Source organism: Nuphar pumila, chromosome 5 (genome assembly GCF_984573655.1).
Source record: "Nuphar pumila chromosome 5, dmNupPumi1.hap1.1, whole genome shotgun sequence".
In the NCBI taxonomy this organism is placed as follows: Eukaryota; Viridiplantae; Streptophyta; class Magnoliopsida; order Nymphaeales; family Nymphaeaceae; genus Nuphar; species Nuphar pumila.
Genome location: NC_143253.1, coordinates 116,972,767 through 116,991,497, shown reverse-complemented (window position 1 = coordinate 116,991,497; position 18,731 = coordinate 116,972,767). Strand labels below are relative to the sequence as shown.

The following is an 18,731-nucleotide window of genomic DNA, read 5'->3' as shown; positions in this document are numbered from 1 at the left end:
AGTAGGGATGGATTTGAGAATATCCATGGAGGCTATGGTATAGGAGAAAGAAATGAAAGTGGAGAAAGGATTTTAGATTTTGGTTTGTCCTATGATATGATCTTAGCAAACACTTGGTTTAGGAAGAGGGAGTCTCACCTAGTAACATTTAAAAGTGGGATTTTTTCCTACTTATAAGAGAAATAGGGGTTGTTGCATCGATTGTAAGGTTATACCAGGAGAAAGTGTAGCTACACAACATAGAGTCTTAATTTTAGATCTTAGAATTAAACAATGTCGCAAAAGGGATAAACATAGGATAGATCCTAGAATTAAGTGGTGGGCACTGAAAGGAGCTAAACAAGGAATGTTTGTAGAGCAGGTAGTTAAGGAAGTTGATTGGTGTCTCGAAGAGGATTCAGAATCAATGTGGAATAAGATAGGGGTGGCATGAGAAAGGTGGCTAAAGAGGTATTGGGTGAGTCTAAAAGCGGTGCACCGCTAGGTAAGGATACATCATAGTGGAACGAGGATGTCAAATTAGCTATTAAGGTTAAAAGAGAGTATTATAGAAATCTAAGTAAGAGTCGTGATAATGAGAATTTGGAGAAGTATATGATAGCAAAGAAGGAAGCTAAAAAAGTAGTTCGAAACGCGAGGGATAAGGTATATAAGGAGGTTTATGACAAGTTGGATACCAAAGAGGGCGAGAAGGATATTTATAGGCTTGCAAAGATGTAAAGAAAAGTAGGGTGATTTGTTTTCCAAGATATTCATGGGCAATCGGTTTATGATATGAATGGTTGAATAAAAACCCTCTCCTAGAAGGTAACTGGAAGGTTACTATCATGCATCATGCTCATTGCACTCTCGACAATATGGCGAAGCTTTCGTTCAGCAATCTCATTGTGTTAAGGTGTATAAGAGAAAGACAATTGTCAATGTATTCCATTTGTCTGGAGAAAATTAATAAAGTCATTTGAGGAGAATTCACCCCCTCCATCACATTGGAAACAAAGGATATTATCAGAAAATTGATTTTGAACAAAAGAATGAAATTTCTGAAATAACTTGAATGTTTCAGATTTGCATTTCATAAAGAAAATTCATGTGTACCGAGAATAGCTATCAACAAAAATGAGATAATATCTAATGTCAGACATGGAGGGAACTGGGGTCGGACCCCAAACATCAGAACAAATAATTTCAAATGGTCTTGAAGCTCTTTTATTAATAGAATGAAATGAAAGAACATGACTCTTACATTGAAGACAACTAGAACACTTTTTATCATTGACATTTAAACTTAGACTTGACTTGGGAATAAGGTTGCTTGAAGCAAGCTTTTCAATGAAACCACTACTACAATGACCTAGACGACCATGCCAAAGATTGGGCTTATTACACTCAGAAAGACTAAAAACATTCTTAGGAGGGACTGAAGAAGAAGATGATGTGAGCTTCAAGGTGGAAGGATTCTCTTGGAACACGTACATATTCCCTTGTTGTTTTCATTCAGCGAACGTTTCCCTCATATGAAGGTCCTTGACACGAACAGAAAAAGGAGTAAACTCAAGTGAAGCATTGATGTCATCTACAAGCTTAAAGACAAAAACAATATTTTTCTTGATATGTGGAGCATAAATGACATTTGAAAGAGCAAGAGAAGAAGTAGACAAGAATGACAGAGTTATCAATATGAGAAATATGATGGTGAGACCCATCTCCAATGAATATACTATTTCTAGGAGCTTACCAGCATCACCAGTGACATGAGTGGCTGCACCAAAATCAACATACCAAGTGCCCTGATCATTTTGTTTCAAATTCAATTTAGCTAGAGTAGATAGTAACAACTCCTTGACTTCGCCACTATTTTTTAATTTATCTGGCACTTTGCTGGTCCCTGGTTGTTTGCCTTTATTTTGATGATTAAACCAGCAATTAGCTTTGATATGCCCCCTTTTATTGCATAGAAAACAGGTTGGTATTGATCTTTGCCTCTGTCCATTGGGTGGAATATTGGGTGTAGGTAGGATGCGACGACTTCCTTGTCCATTTCTTTCTTGACTCCCTCTTTCCCGAAAATCAAACCTACCACGTCCTCATCCATAGACAACTCATGTGGAAAGGACATCGTGTGCTCCAACTTTGGCATGAGTATCTTCAAAAAATCCCTTCAAGGTCATCTCATACTGTAATAGGAAATCGAAGGATCTGGGTATGATTAGATGTATCAAAGATGAAATGCAAAGGGTTTTAGTCAAAGATGAAGAGATCAAGGAGAGATGGAAAGATTATTTTGATAAGCTATTTAATGGAAGTCATGCTCAGGATCTTGGAGACTTCTCAATTCCTTTTCATGAGATGAATCGGGACTTCATGCACAAGATTCAAAAGAAAGAAATTGCAGAGGCTTTGAAGAAAATGAAATTAAGAAGGGTTGTTGGACCAGATGGTATACCTATCGAGGCTTAGAAATGCTTGGGAGAGAAAGGTTTAGAATGGTTTACAAATCTTTTTAACAAGATTTGGCGGACAAATAAGATGTTTAATGAGTGGAGGAAGAGTACTTTGGTGCCTCTATATAAGAATAAGGGTGATATACAAGATTACACAAACTATCGTGGTATAAAACTCATGAGTCATACTATGAAACTTTGGGAGAGGGTGATTGAGTCTAGGTTGAGAAAGGTTGTTATGATATCGGAGAATCAATTTGGTTTTATGCCTGCAAGATCAACTATGGAAGTTATACATCTTCTTAGACAACTTATTGAGAGAAATAGAGAGAGGAACAAAGATTTGCATATGGTTTTTATTGATTTGAAGAAGGCATACGACAGAGTACCTAGGGACGTTCTCTGGTGGACAATGATGAAGAAAGGTGTTTCTCTCAAGTACATTAGTATAATTAAAGATATGTACGAAGGAGTAGTAAACAATGTCCGCACTTGTAGAGGGGTGACAACCAATTTTCCTATAACAGTTGGGTTACATCAAGGATCTGCTTTAAGCCCTTTCCTATTTGCTATAGTGATGGATGAGCTTACGAGATCAATTCAAGAAAATGTGTCATGGTGTATGTTGTTTACTGATGATATTGTTTTGATTGATGAGTATAGAGTTGGGGTTAATGCTAAGTTAGAATTATGGAGACAGACATTAGAAGCAAGAGGTTTTTTAAGTTGAGTAAGAGTAAGACAAAATATATGGAATGTCGGTTTAGTAAGCAACGAAGTAGTGTAGTGAAGCTTAGTGAGCAAGAAATACCGGTGGAGGATTGTTTCAAATATTTGGGATCTATCATTCAAAAGTATGTAGTTTGTAGTTATACACTGAGCGACGCGCTGTACTCTCTAGGCCCGGAGGCAGTGATAAATGTGCAAGGGTTGCTAGGTCGTCGCCCAGAAGCGACGCGTCACACCGGCGCCCGGGTGTGGTGTCAAATAGGCAAGGGTTCCCTCGCTTTGTTGGACGGGTGGGGGTAAAGAAGTTATTCCAAGACCATAAAATTAGGTTAGCCACTTGGAACATAGGGTCTTTAACTGGTAAGTTGGTAGAGTTAGTAGATGTTATGTGTAGGAGAAAGATTGATATTTTATGTCTTCAAGAGACCAAATGGGTAGGTGAGAAAGCTAAAGTGATAGAACCTTGGGGATATAAGATTTGGTATACAGGAATAAATAGGAATAGGAATGGAGTAGGGATTGTTATGAGTCGTCAGTTTATAGATAATGTAGTTGAGGTCCGTAGGAAGGGTGATAGAATTTTACTTATTAAATTAGTATTAGGTACGGATATTATTAATATTATTAGTGTTTATGCACCTCAAGTAGGTTTAGATGATTCCATTAAGCATCAATTTTGGGAAGATTTAGATGGAGTAGTACAAGAGACATCTTATGGAGAAAAGCTTTTCATCGGCGGTGACCTTAATGGACATGTAGGCATTAGTAGGGATGGATTTGAGAATATCCATGGAGGCTATGGTATAGGAGAAAGAAATGAAAGTGGAGAAAGGATTTTAGATTTTTGTTTGTCCTATGATATGATCTTAGCAAACACTTGGTTTAGGAAGAGGGAGTCTCACCTAGTAACATTTAAAAGTGGGGTTAATACGAGTCAGATAGATTTTTTCCTACTTAGAAAGAGAGATAGGGTTGTTGCATCGATTGTAAGGTTATACCAGGAGAAAGTGTAGCTACACAACATAGAGTCTTAATTTTAGATCTTAGAATTAGACAATGTCGCAAAAGGGATAGACATAGGATAGATCCTAGAATTAAGTGGTGGGCACTGAAATGAGCTAAACAAGGAATGTTTGTAGAGCAGGTAGTTAAGGAAGTTGATTGGTGTCTCGAGGAGGATTCAGAATCAATGTGGAATAAGATAGCGGGTGGTATGAGAAAAGTAGCTAAGGAGGTATTGGGTGAGTCTAAAGGCGGTGCACCACTAGGTAAGGATACATCATGGTGGAACGAGGATGTCAAATTAGCTATTAAGGTTAAAAGAGAGTGTTATAGAAATCTAAGTAAGAGTCGTGATAATGAGAATTTGGAGAAGTATATGATAGCAAAGAAGGAAGCTAAAAAAATTGTTCGAAACGCGAGGGCTAAGGTATATAAGGAGGTTTATGACAAGTTGGATACCAAAGAAGGCGAGAAGGATATTTATAGGCTTGCAAAGATGAGAGATAGGAAATCGAAGGATTTGGGTATGGTTAGATGTATCAAAGATGAAACGCAAAGGGTTTTAGTCAAAGATGAGGAGATTAAGGAGAGATGGAAAGATTATTTTGATAAGCTATTTAATGATAGTCATGCTCAAGATCTTGGAGACTTCTCCATTCCTTTTCATGAGATAAATCGTGACTTCATGCGCAAGATTCAAAAGAAAGAAATTGCAGAGGCTTTGAAGAAAATGAAATCAAGAAGGGCAGTTGGCCCAGATGGTATACCTATCGAGGCTTGGAAATGCTTGGGAGAGAAAGGTTTAGAATGGTTGACAAATCTTTTTAACTTGATTTGGCGAACAAATAAGATGCCTAATGAGTGGAGGAAGAGTACTTTGGTGCCTTTATATAAGAATAAGGGTGATATACAAGATTGCACAAACTATCGTGGTATAAAACTCATGAGTCATACTATGAAACTTTGGGAGAGGGTGATTGAGTCTAGGTTGAGGAAGGTTGTCATGATATCGGAGAATCAATTTGGTTTTATGCCTGGAAGATCAACTATGGAAGCTATACATCTTCTTAGACAACTTATTGAAAGATATAGAGAGAGGAACAAAGATTTGCATATGGTTTTTATTGATTTAGAGAAGGCATACGATAGAGTACCTAGGGACGTTCTCTGGTGGACAATGATGAAGAAAGGTGTTTCTCTCAAGTACATTAGTATAATTAAAGATATGTATGAAGGAGTAGTAACCAATGTCCGCACTTGTGGAGGGGTGACAACCAATTTTCCGATAACGGTTGGGTTACATCAAGGATCTGCTTTAAGCCCTTTCCTATTTGCGATAGTGATGGATGAGCTTACGAGATCAATTCAAGAAAATATACCGTGGTGTATGTTGTTTGCTGATGATATTGTTTTGATTGATGAGTCTAGAGCCGGGGTTAATGCTAAGTTAGAATTATGGAGACAGACATTGGAAGCTAGAGGTTTTAAGTTGAGTAAGAGTAAGACTGAATATATGGAATGTCGGTTTAGTAAGCAACGAAGTAGTGATGGGAGTGTAGTGAAGCTTGGTGAGCAAGATATACCGGTGAATGATTATTTCAAATATTTGGGATCCATCATTCAAAAGTATGGAGAAATTGATGGAGATGTAAATCATAGGATAAAGGTTGGGTGGATGAAATGGAAAAGTGCTACTGGAGTGCTGTGCGATCGTAGAATGCCATTGCGGTTGAAGGGAAAGTTTTATAGGACGACTATTAGACCCGCTTTACTTTATGGTACGGAATGTTGGGCTGCCAAGAGACATCATATTCAAAAAATGAGTGTAGCTGAGATGCGGATGCTTAGATGGATGTGTGGAAATACAATAAAAGATAAGATTCGGAACGAAGAGATACGTAAGAAGGTAGGTGTTGCACCCATTGAAAATAAGATGCGAGAGAATCGTTTACGGTGGTTTGGACATATTCGGCGAAGGCCTAATGATGCTCCAGTTAGAAGGTTGGAGAAATGGGAAAATATATTAGTTAAAAGAGGTCGGGGTAGGCCTAGGAAGACTTGGATGGAGATGATAGGAAAGGATATGAATGCTTTGAACCTCACCGAGGACATGGCGTTGGATAGAAATGATTGGAGGAAAAGGATTCATGTGGAAGACCCAAAATGAATTTCTTTTTTGGTTCATATCGCTGACCCCAATTGTTTTGGGATGAAGGCGTAGTTGTTGTTGTTGTTGTTGTTTGTATCATTCAAAAGTATGGAGAAATTGATGGAGATGTAAATCATAGGATAAAGGTTGGGTGGATGAAATGGAAAAGTGCAAATGGAGTGTTGTGCTTGAAAAAGGTGAACAGTGTTTCGGGTCTGGATCTTGTACCAGACCCGAGTTCATTCATGTATAAGCCTATATTTTTATTTGTATTCGGGTTCAGATATTACACCAGACCCGACCCGAACCGACCCACAATGTAAACTTAAGTGTATTAATACATCAATTAGGTCACGATTTCTGGATGAAGAAATCGTGACAGCAGCAGCCCCCTCTTGTAATCATTTCTTTGCCTCTCTCTCTCATTTTCTCAATACAGGTACCAAGGTGGAATTCTAACATGGTATCAGAGTCGAGATCTGTCTAAGGGCTGAAAAAAGTTTCTGTTAGGTGCGACAATCGGAGTTTAGCACGTCTTTATCTCTTCTTCCTTCAGCGAGTCCCCTTCATCTTCTTCAGCCGAACCATCAAAGGTCGAGATCCTTCAGCGAGTCTTCTTCATCTTCTTCAGCCGAACCCATCAACAGTCCAATCTGAAGCCCTCATCTCTTCTAAACAGGAGTTATGACATCCAATCGGAATTTTGAGGGGGTTTTTTCACTTCTCCCCTTATCTACTCTTCTTTATTTCTCTTCTTCTTCCCTCATTCTTCTTCTCTTTCCTGAATTATTCTGTGCACCCACACTTCAAGTGGGTCTGTTTCTCTCTTGGATCTGAGGCTCACGTGAATCATGTTCACGTGAACCCAGACCGTAAAAAGGAGTGGTTGTGTTTCACGTGAATCGCTGAAATTGACTCACGTGAAACACGAGACCAATCACGATCCCTATTTCATTTTATTGATATTGCCTGCTTGACATTCCTTTATTGCTATTGTTTGTTCGATCTTCCTGTGTCCCGCCTTCTCCTCGCACTTGCACATTCAAATATATGTATATTGTATAGTTCCCTTCCTGATTCTTATTTCTGCTACTTGCCTGAAAATATATTTAACGTGTGAAGGTGCCTGAAAATATATTTAACGTGTGAAGGTGTTTTTCACACGTCGTTGAATAGCAGTTTTCACAAGTTGAACATCAGTTCCTGCATTCTCCGATTCTGACAAATTACGACCCTCTCTTCCAAAAAAAAGGGGTTAGAATTTTTCGTGGATACTCTTGTTGATTCTCATTCTCAATGGATTCTTATCCCTCTCAATCAAACCTTTTTCAAGTTTTCTCAACCAGCTTGTTTCTGAAAAGTTAAACACATCAAATTTCTTGATTTGGAAGAGACAAATTATTTCTTTCATAAGGAGTCAAGGCCTCTTAGGTCACCTGGATGGAACCACTTCAGTCCCACCAGAATTTATCCCGAGAGAAGAAAAAGATGATCAAGGGGCGAGTTCAATCGTGTATGTCAAAAATGTTGAATTTCTCAATTGGGAAAGGAAAAATCAATCAGTTGTTGCATACATCACATCAACTCTATCTCAAGAGATTCTCGTTGCCATTCCTGACAATTGTACAACGCTACAACTCTGGGAACGACTGGTTCAGACGTATTCGCAAGTTTCTTAAGCAAGGGTGGTTTTTCTAAAAAGGGAATTTCAGTTGCTAAGAAAAGATTCTTTGACCATCATGGAATATTTGAACAAGATAAAGTTCATCACAGACCAGCTTGCAGTTATAGGGTATGTCGTTAGTGATAATGACATGGTGCAACAAACTCTGAGTGGATTGGGATCTGACTACAATATGATAGTTACATCACTATTGTGCCTTCCTGTTCTTCCTACCTTCGATGAGCTACGAGCCAAATTGGTCCACTATGAAATGACTCTGAAGGGATTCTCTGAAGAAACTCATAATCATCAAAATACTCAAGTTTTGACCACAGGAGTGACTTATGGTAGAGGACGGGAACGAGGAGGACAAGGGCGAAGTGGACACGGAGGGCGTGATTTGCTTCCCACTCCAAACATGTTAGCTCATGCACAGGGACCAAGATTCATTCCTACTTGCTTCCTTTATAACAAGAAGGGACATATCAAGGTGAATTGTTGGCATAATCCAGAGAATAAAGGAAAGGGTTCACAGACAAAAACCAAAAGAAAGTTCACAAATATCAGAGACAGTGAAGAGATTAAAGATTTGCTGATATCTGCCTTGTCAAATTTAAAATTGAAGCAGAGTGATAAAGGCACATGGTTTGTCGATTCAGAGGTAGCAACTCATGTAACCGGCAATGCAGGTAAAATTTCTAACCCTATTCCTTATTTCGGAAAAAGTAAGATTGTCACTGGAGACAGATCTCACCATCCTGTTTCTCATGTTGGAAAGAGTGTGATTCCCATGTCACATTTCACTCTTACTCTTTCTGACGTTCTTCATGCTACTGACATTAAGAAAAATATTATCTCTGTCTCCAAACTTATTGATGATAATAATGCTTCAGTTGAATTCACTCCCTTCTCTGTGCAGGTCAAGGACCTACACACGAGGGAAACATTCGCTAAAGGAAAGAGACGAGGCAACATGTATGTCTTTGAAGAAGCTTCATGTCATGATGTTCGCCCTGCTCACCTGATTTCGAAGCCTTCATTAGAGTCGTGTTTATCCTCTTCTGCCAGTGTTTTTAGTATCTCTGAATGTAATAAGTCATTCTTATGGCATAGTCGGTTAGGACATTGTGGGAGTCATTTTATTGCGAAACTTGTTTCTAATAATCTCATTCCAAAAGAAAGTCTTAATGGGGATGAGAGCAGTCATAAATGTTCTACTTGTCTTTCATGCAAGAGTCATGTATTGCCTTTCCATTCCATTAATAAGAGAGCTTCAAAACCTTTTGAGATTATTTGTTCTGATGTGTGGGGACTCGCCCCAATTGTCTTTGGGTCTGGAAGCAGATATTATCTAATCTTTGTTGATAGTTAATCTCAATACACTTGGATATATTTCATAAAAAATAAGTCAGAAGTCTTCTCTTTGTTTCAAAATTTCCTTTCCTTGGTCAAAAATCAATTTTCTGAGTCCATTCAATTTTTTCAATATGATGGAGGTGGGAAATTCTCATCCTGTGATTTTATTTCTTTTCTTCGAAATAACGGAATAGGAAAAAGGGTGTCATGCCCTCACACTCCTCAACAAAATGGGATTGCTGAACGAAAACATAGACATATCGTTGAAAGTCCCATGAGTATGCTTCATGACAGCAATCTTCCCATCAACCTATAGACAGAAGCTTTTCATTCTGTCGTGCATATGATAAATAGATTGCCCATGGTCGTTCTGGAAAATAAGTCGCCTTATCAGTGTTTCTTTGAAGCTCATCCTAGTTATCATGATCTGTGTGTTTTTGGATATGTTTGCTATGTGCATATTGATCGGTCCCTGAGAAACAAGTTTTAGGATAAGGCCCAGAAGTGTAGGTTTGTGGGATACGCAGATGACTACAAAGGATATAGGTGTTATGATCCCACCAAAAAACGTATCAGAATCTCAAGAAATATTGTCTTTGATGAACAAAATTTTGATGACAGAGCTGATGCAACGAATATACCAACTGAAGTTTACTATCCTTGGTTGAGTTCAGAACTTTTTGTTGGCTCCAATGAAGCATGTTCATCAAATTGTGTGCAGCAAGAAGAAGAGATGTCTGAGAATACTGAGACGTCGGGGCCACAGAATTCAGAAAAAGTATCGGGCAGATACAAAGGCATTGTCTATTCTAAACAGAGACCGACAACATCAAGTCATTCAGATCATGTCTCAGTCAGCAATCTGACTCCTTCTCACACTCTTGAGGTCAAAAAATCAAGTCGCATACGACATCCCATTGACAGGTGGGTTAGATGTAACAACTTCTCCTTGGATCTTTAACTCTTTTTAACTGCTCTCAATAAGGTAGATGAGCCCACTATGTACTACCACGCAGCCACTTGTACCAAGTGGGTAGAAGTCATGAATGTTGAAATGCAAGCCTTGCATGAATGTGGAACCTGGAAAGTTGTTCCCAGACCACCTGACACAAATGTTGTCGGATGTAAATGGGTCTACAAGATAAAGTACAAGCCAGATGAAACCATTGAACGATACAAGGCAAGGCTCGTGGCAAAAGGATTCACTCAAGAAGCAAGGCAAGACTATGATGAGACTTTTAGTCCGATTGTAAGAATGAGAACAATTTGAATTATTATTTCTCTTGCTGTTGAACATGGATGGAAGTTGAGTCAGTTTGATGTAAAAAATGTGTTCTTGCATGGGGACTTAAAGGAGGAAGTATATATGGAGCAACCCCCTGAATATCAAGAACAAAATTGTAAAACTTATGTGTGCAGGTTAAAAAGAGTTATTTATGGTCTGAAGCAAGTATCTCGCTCTTGGTTTGATAGCTTCTCACTAGAGATTCAGAAACATGGATTTTCACGTTCCATGCTGGACCACTCATTGTTTATTTTCAGAAGTCAAATTGTGACCACTTTGTTATTAATTTATGTCGATGATATTGTTATCACAGGAAACTCTGCGGCCCACATCCAAGAAGTAAAAGACTTACTAGGTCAGAGGTTCAAAATGAAAGATCTTGGAGCTCTGCGCTATTTTCTTGGTGTAGAAGTTGATAATCAAGCTCATGGCTTGACACTCACTCAGCACAAGTACATCATAGATGTTCTCAACAAGGCAGGCATGAAAGACTGCAAACCTCTGGGAACTCCGAGTGTGCTTCATAAAAAACTTAGCGCTCATGATGGAGATCTGTGTGATGACCCCACCAGGTATCGAAGCATAATAGGAATGTTACAGTACCTCACATTCACTAGACCTGATATTGTTTATTCAGTCAATCAAGTGTCTCAATTTATGCATGAGCCACGTACTGGACATATGGAGGCCGTCAAGAGTATCCTTAGATATCTGAAAGGGACTGTTGGGGATGGATTGATATACTCACCACATCCATATGGCAAAGATGAGCACAGACTCACTGTATATTGTGATGCAGACTGGGCAGGAGACCCTGATGAACGAAGATCTACATCAGGATATTGTGCCTTCATTGGAAGAAATTTAGTTTCTTGGAGCAGTAGAAAACAAAAGGCTATCGCTAGATCAAGTATTAAGGTTGAGTATAGATCTATGGTTGCTGTTAATGCCGAAGCCACATGGATCAGACATCTACTAACTGAAGTAGGAGAAAAGATCTTCCACACTATCTTGCTATGTGACAACCAAAGTGCTATAAACATGTCATTCAATCCAATACATCACAGTCGTGCTAAGCACATTGAGATTGACCAACACTTTGTGAGACAGAAATTTGAAGAAAAAGAGATTAAGCCTGAGTTCGTCAATACTGAAAGACAAGTTGCGGACCTATTTACAAAAGGGTTAACAAAGGATCGTTTTTGGATGCTTAAAGGCAAGTTGTGCATGATCCATAACCATGATCAACTTGAGGGGGGTTAAAAAAGGTGAACAGTGTTTCGGGTCTGGATCATGTACCAGGCCCGAGTTCATTCATGTATAAGCCTGTATTTTTATTTGTATCCGGGTTCAGATATTACACCAGACCCGACCCGACCCACAATGTAAACTTAAGTGTATTAATACAGCCATTAGGTCATGATTTCTGGATGAAGAAATCGTGACAGCCGCAGCCCCCTCTTGTAATCTTTTATTCGTCTCTCTCTCTCGTTTTCTCAATACAGGTACCAAGGTGGAATTCTAACAGTGCGATCGTATAATGCCATTGCGGTTGAAGGGAAAGTTTTATAGGATGACTATTAAGCCCGCTTTACTATATGGTACGGAATGTTGGGCTGCCAAGAGACATCATATTCAAAAAATAAGTGTAGCTGAGATGCGTATGCTTAGATGGATGTGTAGAAATACAATAAAAGATAAGATTCGGAACAAGGAGATACGTAAGAAGGTAGGCGTTGCACCCATTGAAAATAAGATTAGATAGAATCATTTACGGTGGTTTGAACATATTCGGCGAAGGCCTAATGATGCTCTAGTTAGAAGGATGGAGAAATGGGAAAATATATTAGTTAAAAGAGGTCGGGGTAGGCCTAGGAAGACATGGATGGAGATGATAGGAAAGGATATGAAAACATGGCATTGGATAGAAATGATTGGAGGAGAAGGATTCATGTGGAAGACCCAGAATGATTTTCTTTTTTGGTTCATATCGCCGACCCCAATTGTTTTGGGATGAAGGCATAGTTGTTGTTGTTGTTGTTGTTGTTGTTGCGTCAAATGCACCGTATTCATAAAGATGAGGGGATAAAACCCCTTCTTCAATTACTATATTACAATGGGTTTGATCACCCTTATTTATAGAGAGCATCTAATATGAAAAGAGACGTTGGGTTATTCCCAACAGCTCTAATTCCCAACAGCTCTAATTAGAGCTGTTGGGAATCAGCCCAATGGCTCTATGTCCAGACTGTGTACAACAGTCATAGGCTGACTGTTGTACACTGTACACAGTCAGCTACTGATTGTGTACAGAAAAAGTCCAAAAGAAAAGGAAAATAAATAAAATGAAAAATTACAGAAGATACCAAATAAAAATACAAGAATATACGTATATACTTTAAATATGTATTTATATACATATACTTATACATATACATACTCTTTTATTACAAAGAGTGTGTGTATATATATATATATATGTATTATTTTCTAACAAAAGTAGGAGGCCCACATGAAAGGAGGTTGAGCTCTCTTGCCAACTAGTTGAGCCAAACTAACTCAGCAACGATTCCAGCTACAGCTTTTCCACAGTTTGTTGTTTGGTTGAGTTCCAGGATAAGAGATTTGAACCCAGGAATGTTAAATAGCCTCCTGTAGATTTTCTATCATCTTGATATTCAGCCTAGTCAGCATCAAAATACGCACTCAGCTGCAAGGAATTGAATTTGTAAATTTATAAACTCATATTTATGGTTCCTTTCAAGTATCGAAGAATCCGCTTAACATGAAGCCAGTGACTCTGATTTGGTTCATGCATGAACTGACATGCTTTATTGACCGCATATGCTATCTTAGGTCGAGTAAATGTGACATATTAGAGACCTCCAACAATGGTTCTGTACTCAGTGGCATTTTCTAACAAGATTCCATTGTGTTTGGTTAACACCACATTAGGCGCAACAGGGGTGACTACTGGCTTGCAATCGGTCATACTTGTTTTAATTAAAATATCCAAAAGATATTTTCTTTGACATAGAACCATTCCGCCAATAGAGTCGTAAATAACTTCAATTCCAAGAAAATAATGTAATGGACCCAGATCTTTGACAAAAAATTTGGACCCAAAGTTATGTATTATACGATTGACCTCATTCTGAGAATTTCCTATAATGATAATGTCATCAACATAAATCAAAATAAACATGTGAAGTTGACTGTTGTGGCATACAAATGAGGGATCAGCTTTGGATTCAGTAAAACCTAGTTTTTCCAAATACAAACGAAATCTTTCAAACCAGGTTTTTGGAGCTTGTTTTAGACCATATAGAGCCCGACCAAGTTTACATACATAGTGGGGATGGTTTTTGTTCTCAAATCCTTGCGATTGAGACATGTATACTTCTTCTTTTAGAATGTCATAAAGAATAACATTATTAACATCTAATTGATGAACTGGTCATCAAAAACTAACAGCAATAGATAGAACCATTCTCACATATATGGGTTTAATGATAGGACTAAAGGTCTCAAAATAGTCAACACCTTCCTGATGGCTATATCCCTTGGCAATAAGACGGGTTTTGAACCTAGCAATGGTCCCATTTGTATGCCTTTTGATTTTGTAAATTCACTTACACACAACTAAATTTGTAGCATTTTCTGGTAGAATAAGAATTCAAGTTTGATTTTGATGAAGAGCTCTGACTTCTTCTTTCATAGCATGACACCACCTAGGATATGCATTGGCTTGATCAAAATTGTAAGGCTCATGTTCATCCTGATTAATTTCACTGAGAAGAGCAATAAGATGTTTATATCCAAAGAACAATCTGGGTCGCAAGGTTCTATCTTGGGATCTGGTAACCATATGATGGGTTCTAGTAGGTGTGTGGTTGGAGAGGTCTACTATGAAATTCAACCGAGAAGATGAGGATGACACAATGTTTTCACTCGATCTATCTTCTAGGGGTGACACAATAGAAGATACAGATTCGGGTATAAACATGTTTGGTTCAGGAATGAACGGTTCAAGTGTGGACGGTTCACTGAGTGAGTTACACAGTTGTTAATATGTTATTGGATTAGGTAATTGTATAAGGTTACACGGTTCTCTAGAATTACTGGTTACAGTTGGCTCACTGGACAATTTAGAGTCTTTGGTTTGAACCCAATTGGACACTTCTTTTGATGTGAAGGGTTGTTGTTTTTTTACATAAATAAAATTTCCTTCATCGGAGACCACATGTCTAGACACAAAAGTCTTTTGAGTCACAGGATCATAACCACATATATCATTTGTAGTTAGATCCATAGCCTAGAAAAATGCACGGTTTGGATTTGGGTTCAAGTTTAGATTTGGCATATGGGACAAGGTATGGATAACAGGTACATCCACAAATTTTGAGATGTTCATGACCAAGGGTTTGATTGAACAAAAGTTCATAAGGTGATTTCTGACTTAGAGTTGAAGAGGGTAGCCGGTTAATGAGATAGATGGCAGTCCTAAAGGCATCTACCCAAAAAATTTGACTAAGACCAGCATAAAATAACAGGGTCAGACCAGATTCATCAATATGCATATGTTTTCTCTCAACAACTTCATTTTGTTGAGGGGTTTGAGGACATGAGAGCCATCTTTTAATGCCACTACCATTTAGAAAGTTTGTAAATTTGTCACTAACAAATTCACCCCATCTTCACTGTGAAATATTTTAATTTCTTTTTCAAGTTGTATTTCCACAATATTCTTCAAATTTATAAAGCAAGGAAAAGCATATGATTTTCTCCTCAACGGAAACAACCAAGAAATTTTTGAAAACTCATCTACAAGTAACATATAATATTTGAAATCTTCTTGAGATTGAGTAGACACCAGTCCCCATAAATCAACATGAATGAGTTCCAACGGAGCTTGAAAAAAATATTCAGCTTTATCAAATGGCAATTTATGAATTTTATTGATAGCACATGAAAAGCATAAATCCATATTAATATTGTTAATAAAGGAAATAGAACCAATTTTTCTAAGACTTTTCAAAACCTAAAAACTAGGATGCCCTAAACGGCAATGTCAAATTTCATCGGAAACACGAAACTTATTTGCATATATTCTACCAAAGCAAACCGTAGGAGATGTCGCCTTTGGATCACATTGTCCATACGGCCATGAATATAGTCCTCCCTTAATTGGTCCTCTTAGGAGAATAGTCTCGCTTTTCGGTTCCATAATACAAAACCCATTAGCATCAAACTGAAATAAACATTAATTATCTTTTGCAAATCTAGATACTGATAAGAGATTTTTCTTGATAGTAGGAACATGAAGCACATTTTGTAACTTAAAACTCTTATTTTCATGACGCAAAGAAAGATTACTTGTACTTGTAATAGGCAGCTATGTACCACTTCCAATCATAACACCATCAGTGTCGTGGTACTCTGTTTTATTGGTCATAACTTGATCTTGTGCAGTAACATGGTGTGAGGCTCCAGTATCTGGGTACCAGGTAGAATCTTGCAAGCTATTGAGAGCCATGGCCGCAAAAGCTTTCGGTATGTCATAGCAGATACGGGTTGTATAATTGCAGCGACCACAGAACTGGCAGATAACCTATCCATCTTTCTGATTTTGCGGTGGGCGTGTGGAACCAAATTGACCACTCTAGTAATTTTGGTAGTTTCAAAAACATTGACTAGCCCCCTTGGATCAACCTCTACCTCTACCTAGAGGTCCTCCTCTGCCATGACCTCTCTGAGTGAAAAAAGCAGTGGAAACAAATTCTCCTTGTGCAGGTTGGTCATTCAGTATTTGCAATCTCTTTTCTTGATTGAGCAACATTTCATAAATATCCACGAAAGTGGGTAAAGCATCACGAGTGGTAACTGACGTGACAAAACTCTCGTAATCCCTCGATAGACAGTTTAAAGATAATGAACAAAGTTCTCATCATAAACAAGTTGACAGATGGCACATAAAGAATCTGATAAAAACTTAAACGATTAAGATACTCTACAATGCTCTTATCTTTTTTCTTGATGTCCTAGAGCTCTTTCTTCAATTGGAGAATACAGACACTGAATTGAGAAAAATATGCTCATTCTAACATAGACCATGCTTCATGCGTAGTAGATATTTAAACAATTTGGCCTAACAGAAACTCAATAACAGTGGCACGGATCCAACTCAGGGCCAGTTGATCCGCTCTCTTCCATATCAAGAACTCAAATTTGGTTTTGTTTTGTCCCCTTCTTTAACGAATTGATCTGGAGCAAGGAATGATCCGTCATCATATTTGAACAGATCATGTGAGAACATAACAGCTTCAATTTGTGATTTCTATAATCAGATAGTTGTGTCTATCAAGTTTGATACACACTAAGGACACTAAGGCATTCCATTGAATGGAAGGATTTGGCATGAGGGAGGTGGGAGACGATGTAGTTGTCATATAACGCAACTAACATGCAGATAGATCCAAACACACTAGCATGAGAACCAAGACACTTTGGCTCTGATACCATATAAACTATGGAGGCACACCTAAACTATATAACACAAGCATAATGAACACATGATTTTGTGGTTCGGTCAACGTGACCTACTTCCACGAGTTCTCTCTCTAGACAATTTTTGAAGAAAGAGGTTTCCTTGCATTATATACCAGTTACATCAATCAGAGTGTCAAAGTTTATCTTGAGAGCATACATTCTTGTTTATGACTCCATGAGTATAAAACTGAAGAGATTGAGATAGAATAGGAGTCACTCTTAGACCGTTTCAACAAGTGATGACTCTTGATTTCTTGAGACCTAATTTTGTTGGAGATGAGCTTTACCAAGACAAGGTTTAACAACCATATCTGGTTTATTTCCATAGGGATCGTCCTCCTCCATCAGAGTCCTAGGTGACTGTATTCTTCTTGACTCCTGGTTTCTTGAGACCTAATATTGTTGGAGATGAGCTTTACCAAGAGAAGGTTTAACAATCTTATCTGGTTTATTTCCATAGGGATCGTCCTCCTCCATCAGAGTCCTACGTGACTCTGTATTCTTGACATTCTTTACAACCACCCAACAAAACATGGCAATTTTTCATTGACCATAAAAAAAATAAAAACAGGAAGAATTATCACCCAATAATGTCAAAGGGTTCCTACCCATTTCCGCTCACAATACAACCTCGAAATTTCTCTCTCTAGACCGATGAATACCGATGACCACCTTCATTATTCGTTCAAAAAAAGGAAAAAAATGCAAGGCAAAATGAAAACGGGAAGAATAAAATGAAATAGTAGGTCATACTGACCAGAACGGCTTTGTGGGCTCTGATAGAGGAGCCGTCGGAGGCTTGGAGGAGGACGTCGGAGAAGCGGTCGAGGACGGGCTGGGGAGCCCACGTCTTGAGGAAGGCGATCTTGGACTTGAGCTCATCGATCTCCTTCTTGAGCTCCTCCTCCGTCTCGCTGGCTTCCTCGTAGCACTCCCTGCACGTGCCGGCGTTGTTGGGCGCGTACTGGTCCTTGCATGAGAGGCAGCTCATCCTCCCCCACCCTTCCCTCTCATTCGGCACCATCCTCTCTCTCTCGCTAAGCTTTGAGAGACTGGAAAAGATTACAGAGTGGTGGCAAGAGTTGAGAGAGAACGGTCGCTGAAAAAGTGAAAATCGTTCGAGAATAGAATCTCCGTGAGTTGGTTTGCCGTCGTTTCAGCCCGTGTCATGAATATCGCGATTTTTTTAACATATCGTCATTTTATCGTGGCCTGCCAAGATTGTTCTGTAACAACTATTACTTCATCAGTTTCGATTTGACACGAGGCTACTGTCTAGCTTTTGATTTTTAATGGGTGCGAATTGCTTGAACACATATGAGTGTTTTAATATGTTTGTTATCGATTTTAGCTTTGGATATAGATAAAAAACCAAAAAATTAAACTTTGAATAATTTGAGAAAAATAATAATTGATAATTTATTATATAAATGCTTTAATCAGTGTCATATTTGATCTAAATACAAAAGCTTATCAAAAATTTATAGATTTTAGCCCTCAATATGGATCAAACTACATCCAAGTACAACAAATGTTTATATTTTGTATAGTTTGAAA

General features: G+C 38.4%; 1 protein-coding gene across 2 annotated transcripts in view; it reads right to left on the bottom strand.

The window, feature by feature from the left end:
- The window catches only part of LOC149838302 (BTB/POZ domain-containing protein At4g08455-like), a 45,047-nt gene extending 26,751 nt beyond the window's left edge, over window positions 1–18,296 (bottom strand). For both annotated transcript variants that reach the window (XM_090006510.1, XM_090006509.1), the window contains exon 1: window positions 17,932–18,296. In XM_090006510.1, the coding sequence (XP_089862636.1) occupies window positions 17,932–18,198 (267 nt within the window). In that variant the 5' untranslated portion in view covers window positions 18,199–18,296. The remainder of the gene's footprint in view (window positions 1–17,931) is intronic.
- Window positions 18,297–18,731: the final 435 nt, after the last annotated feature.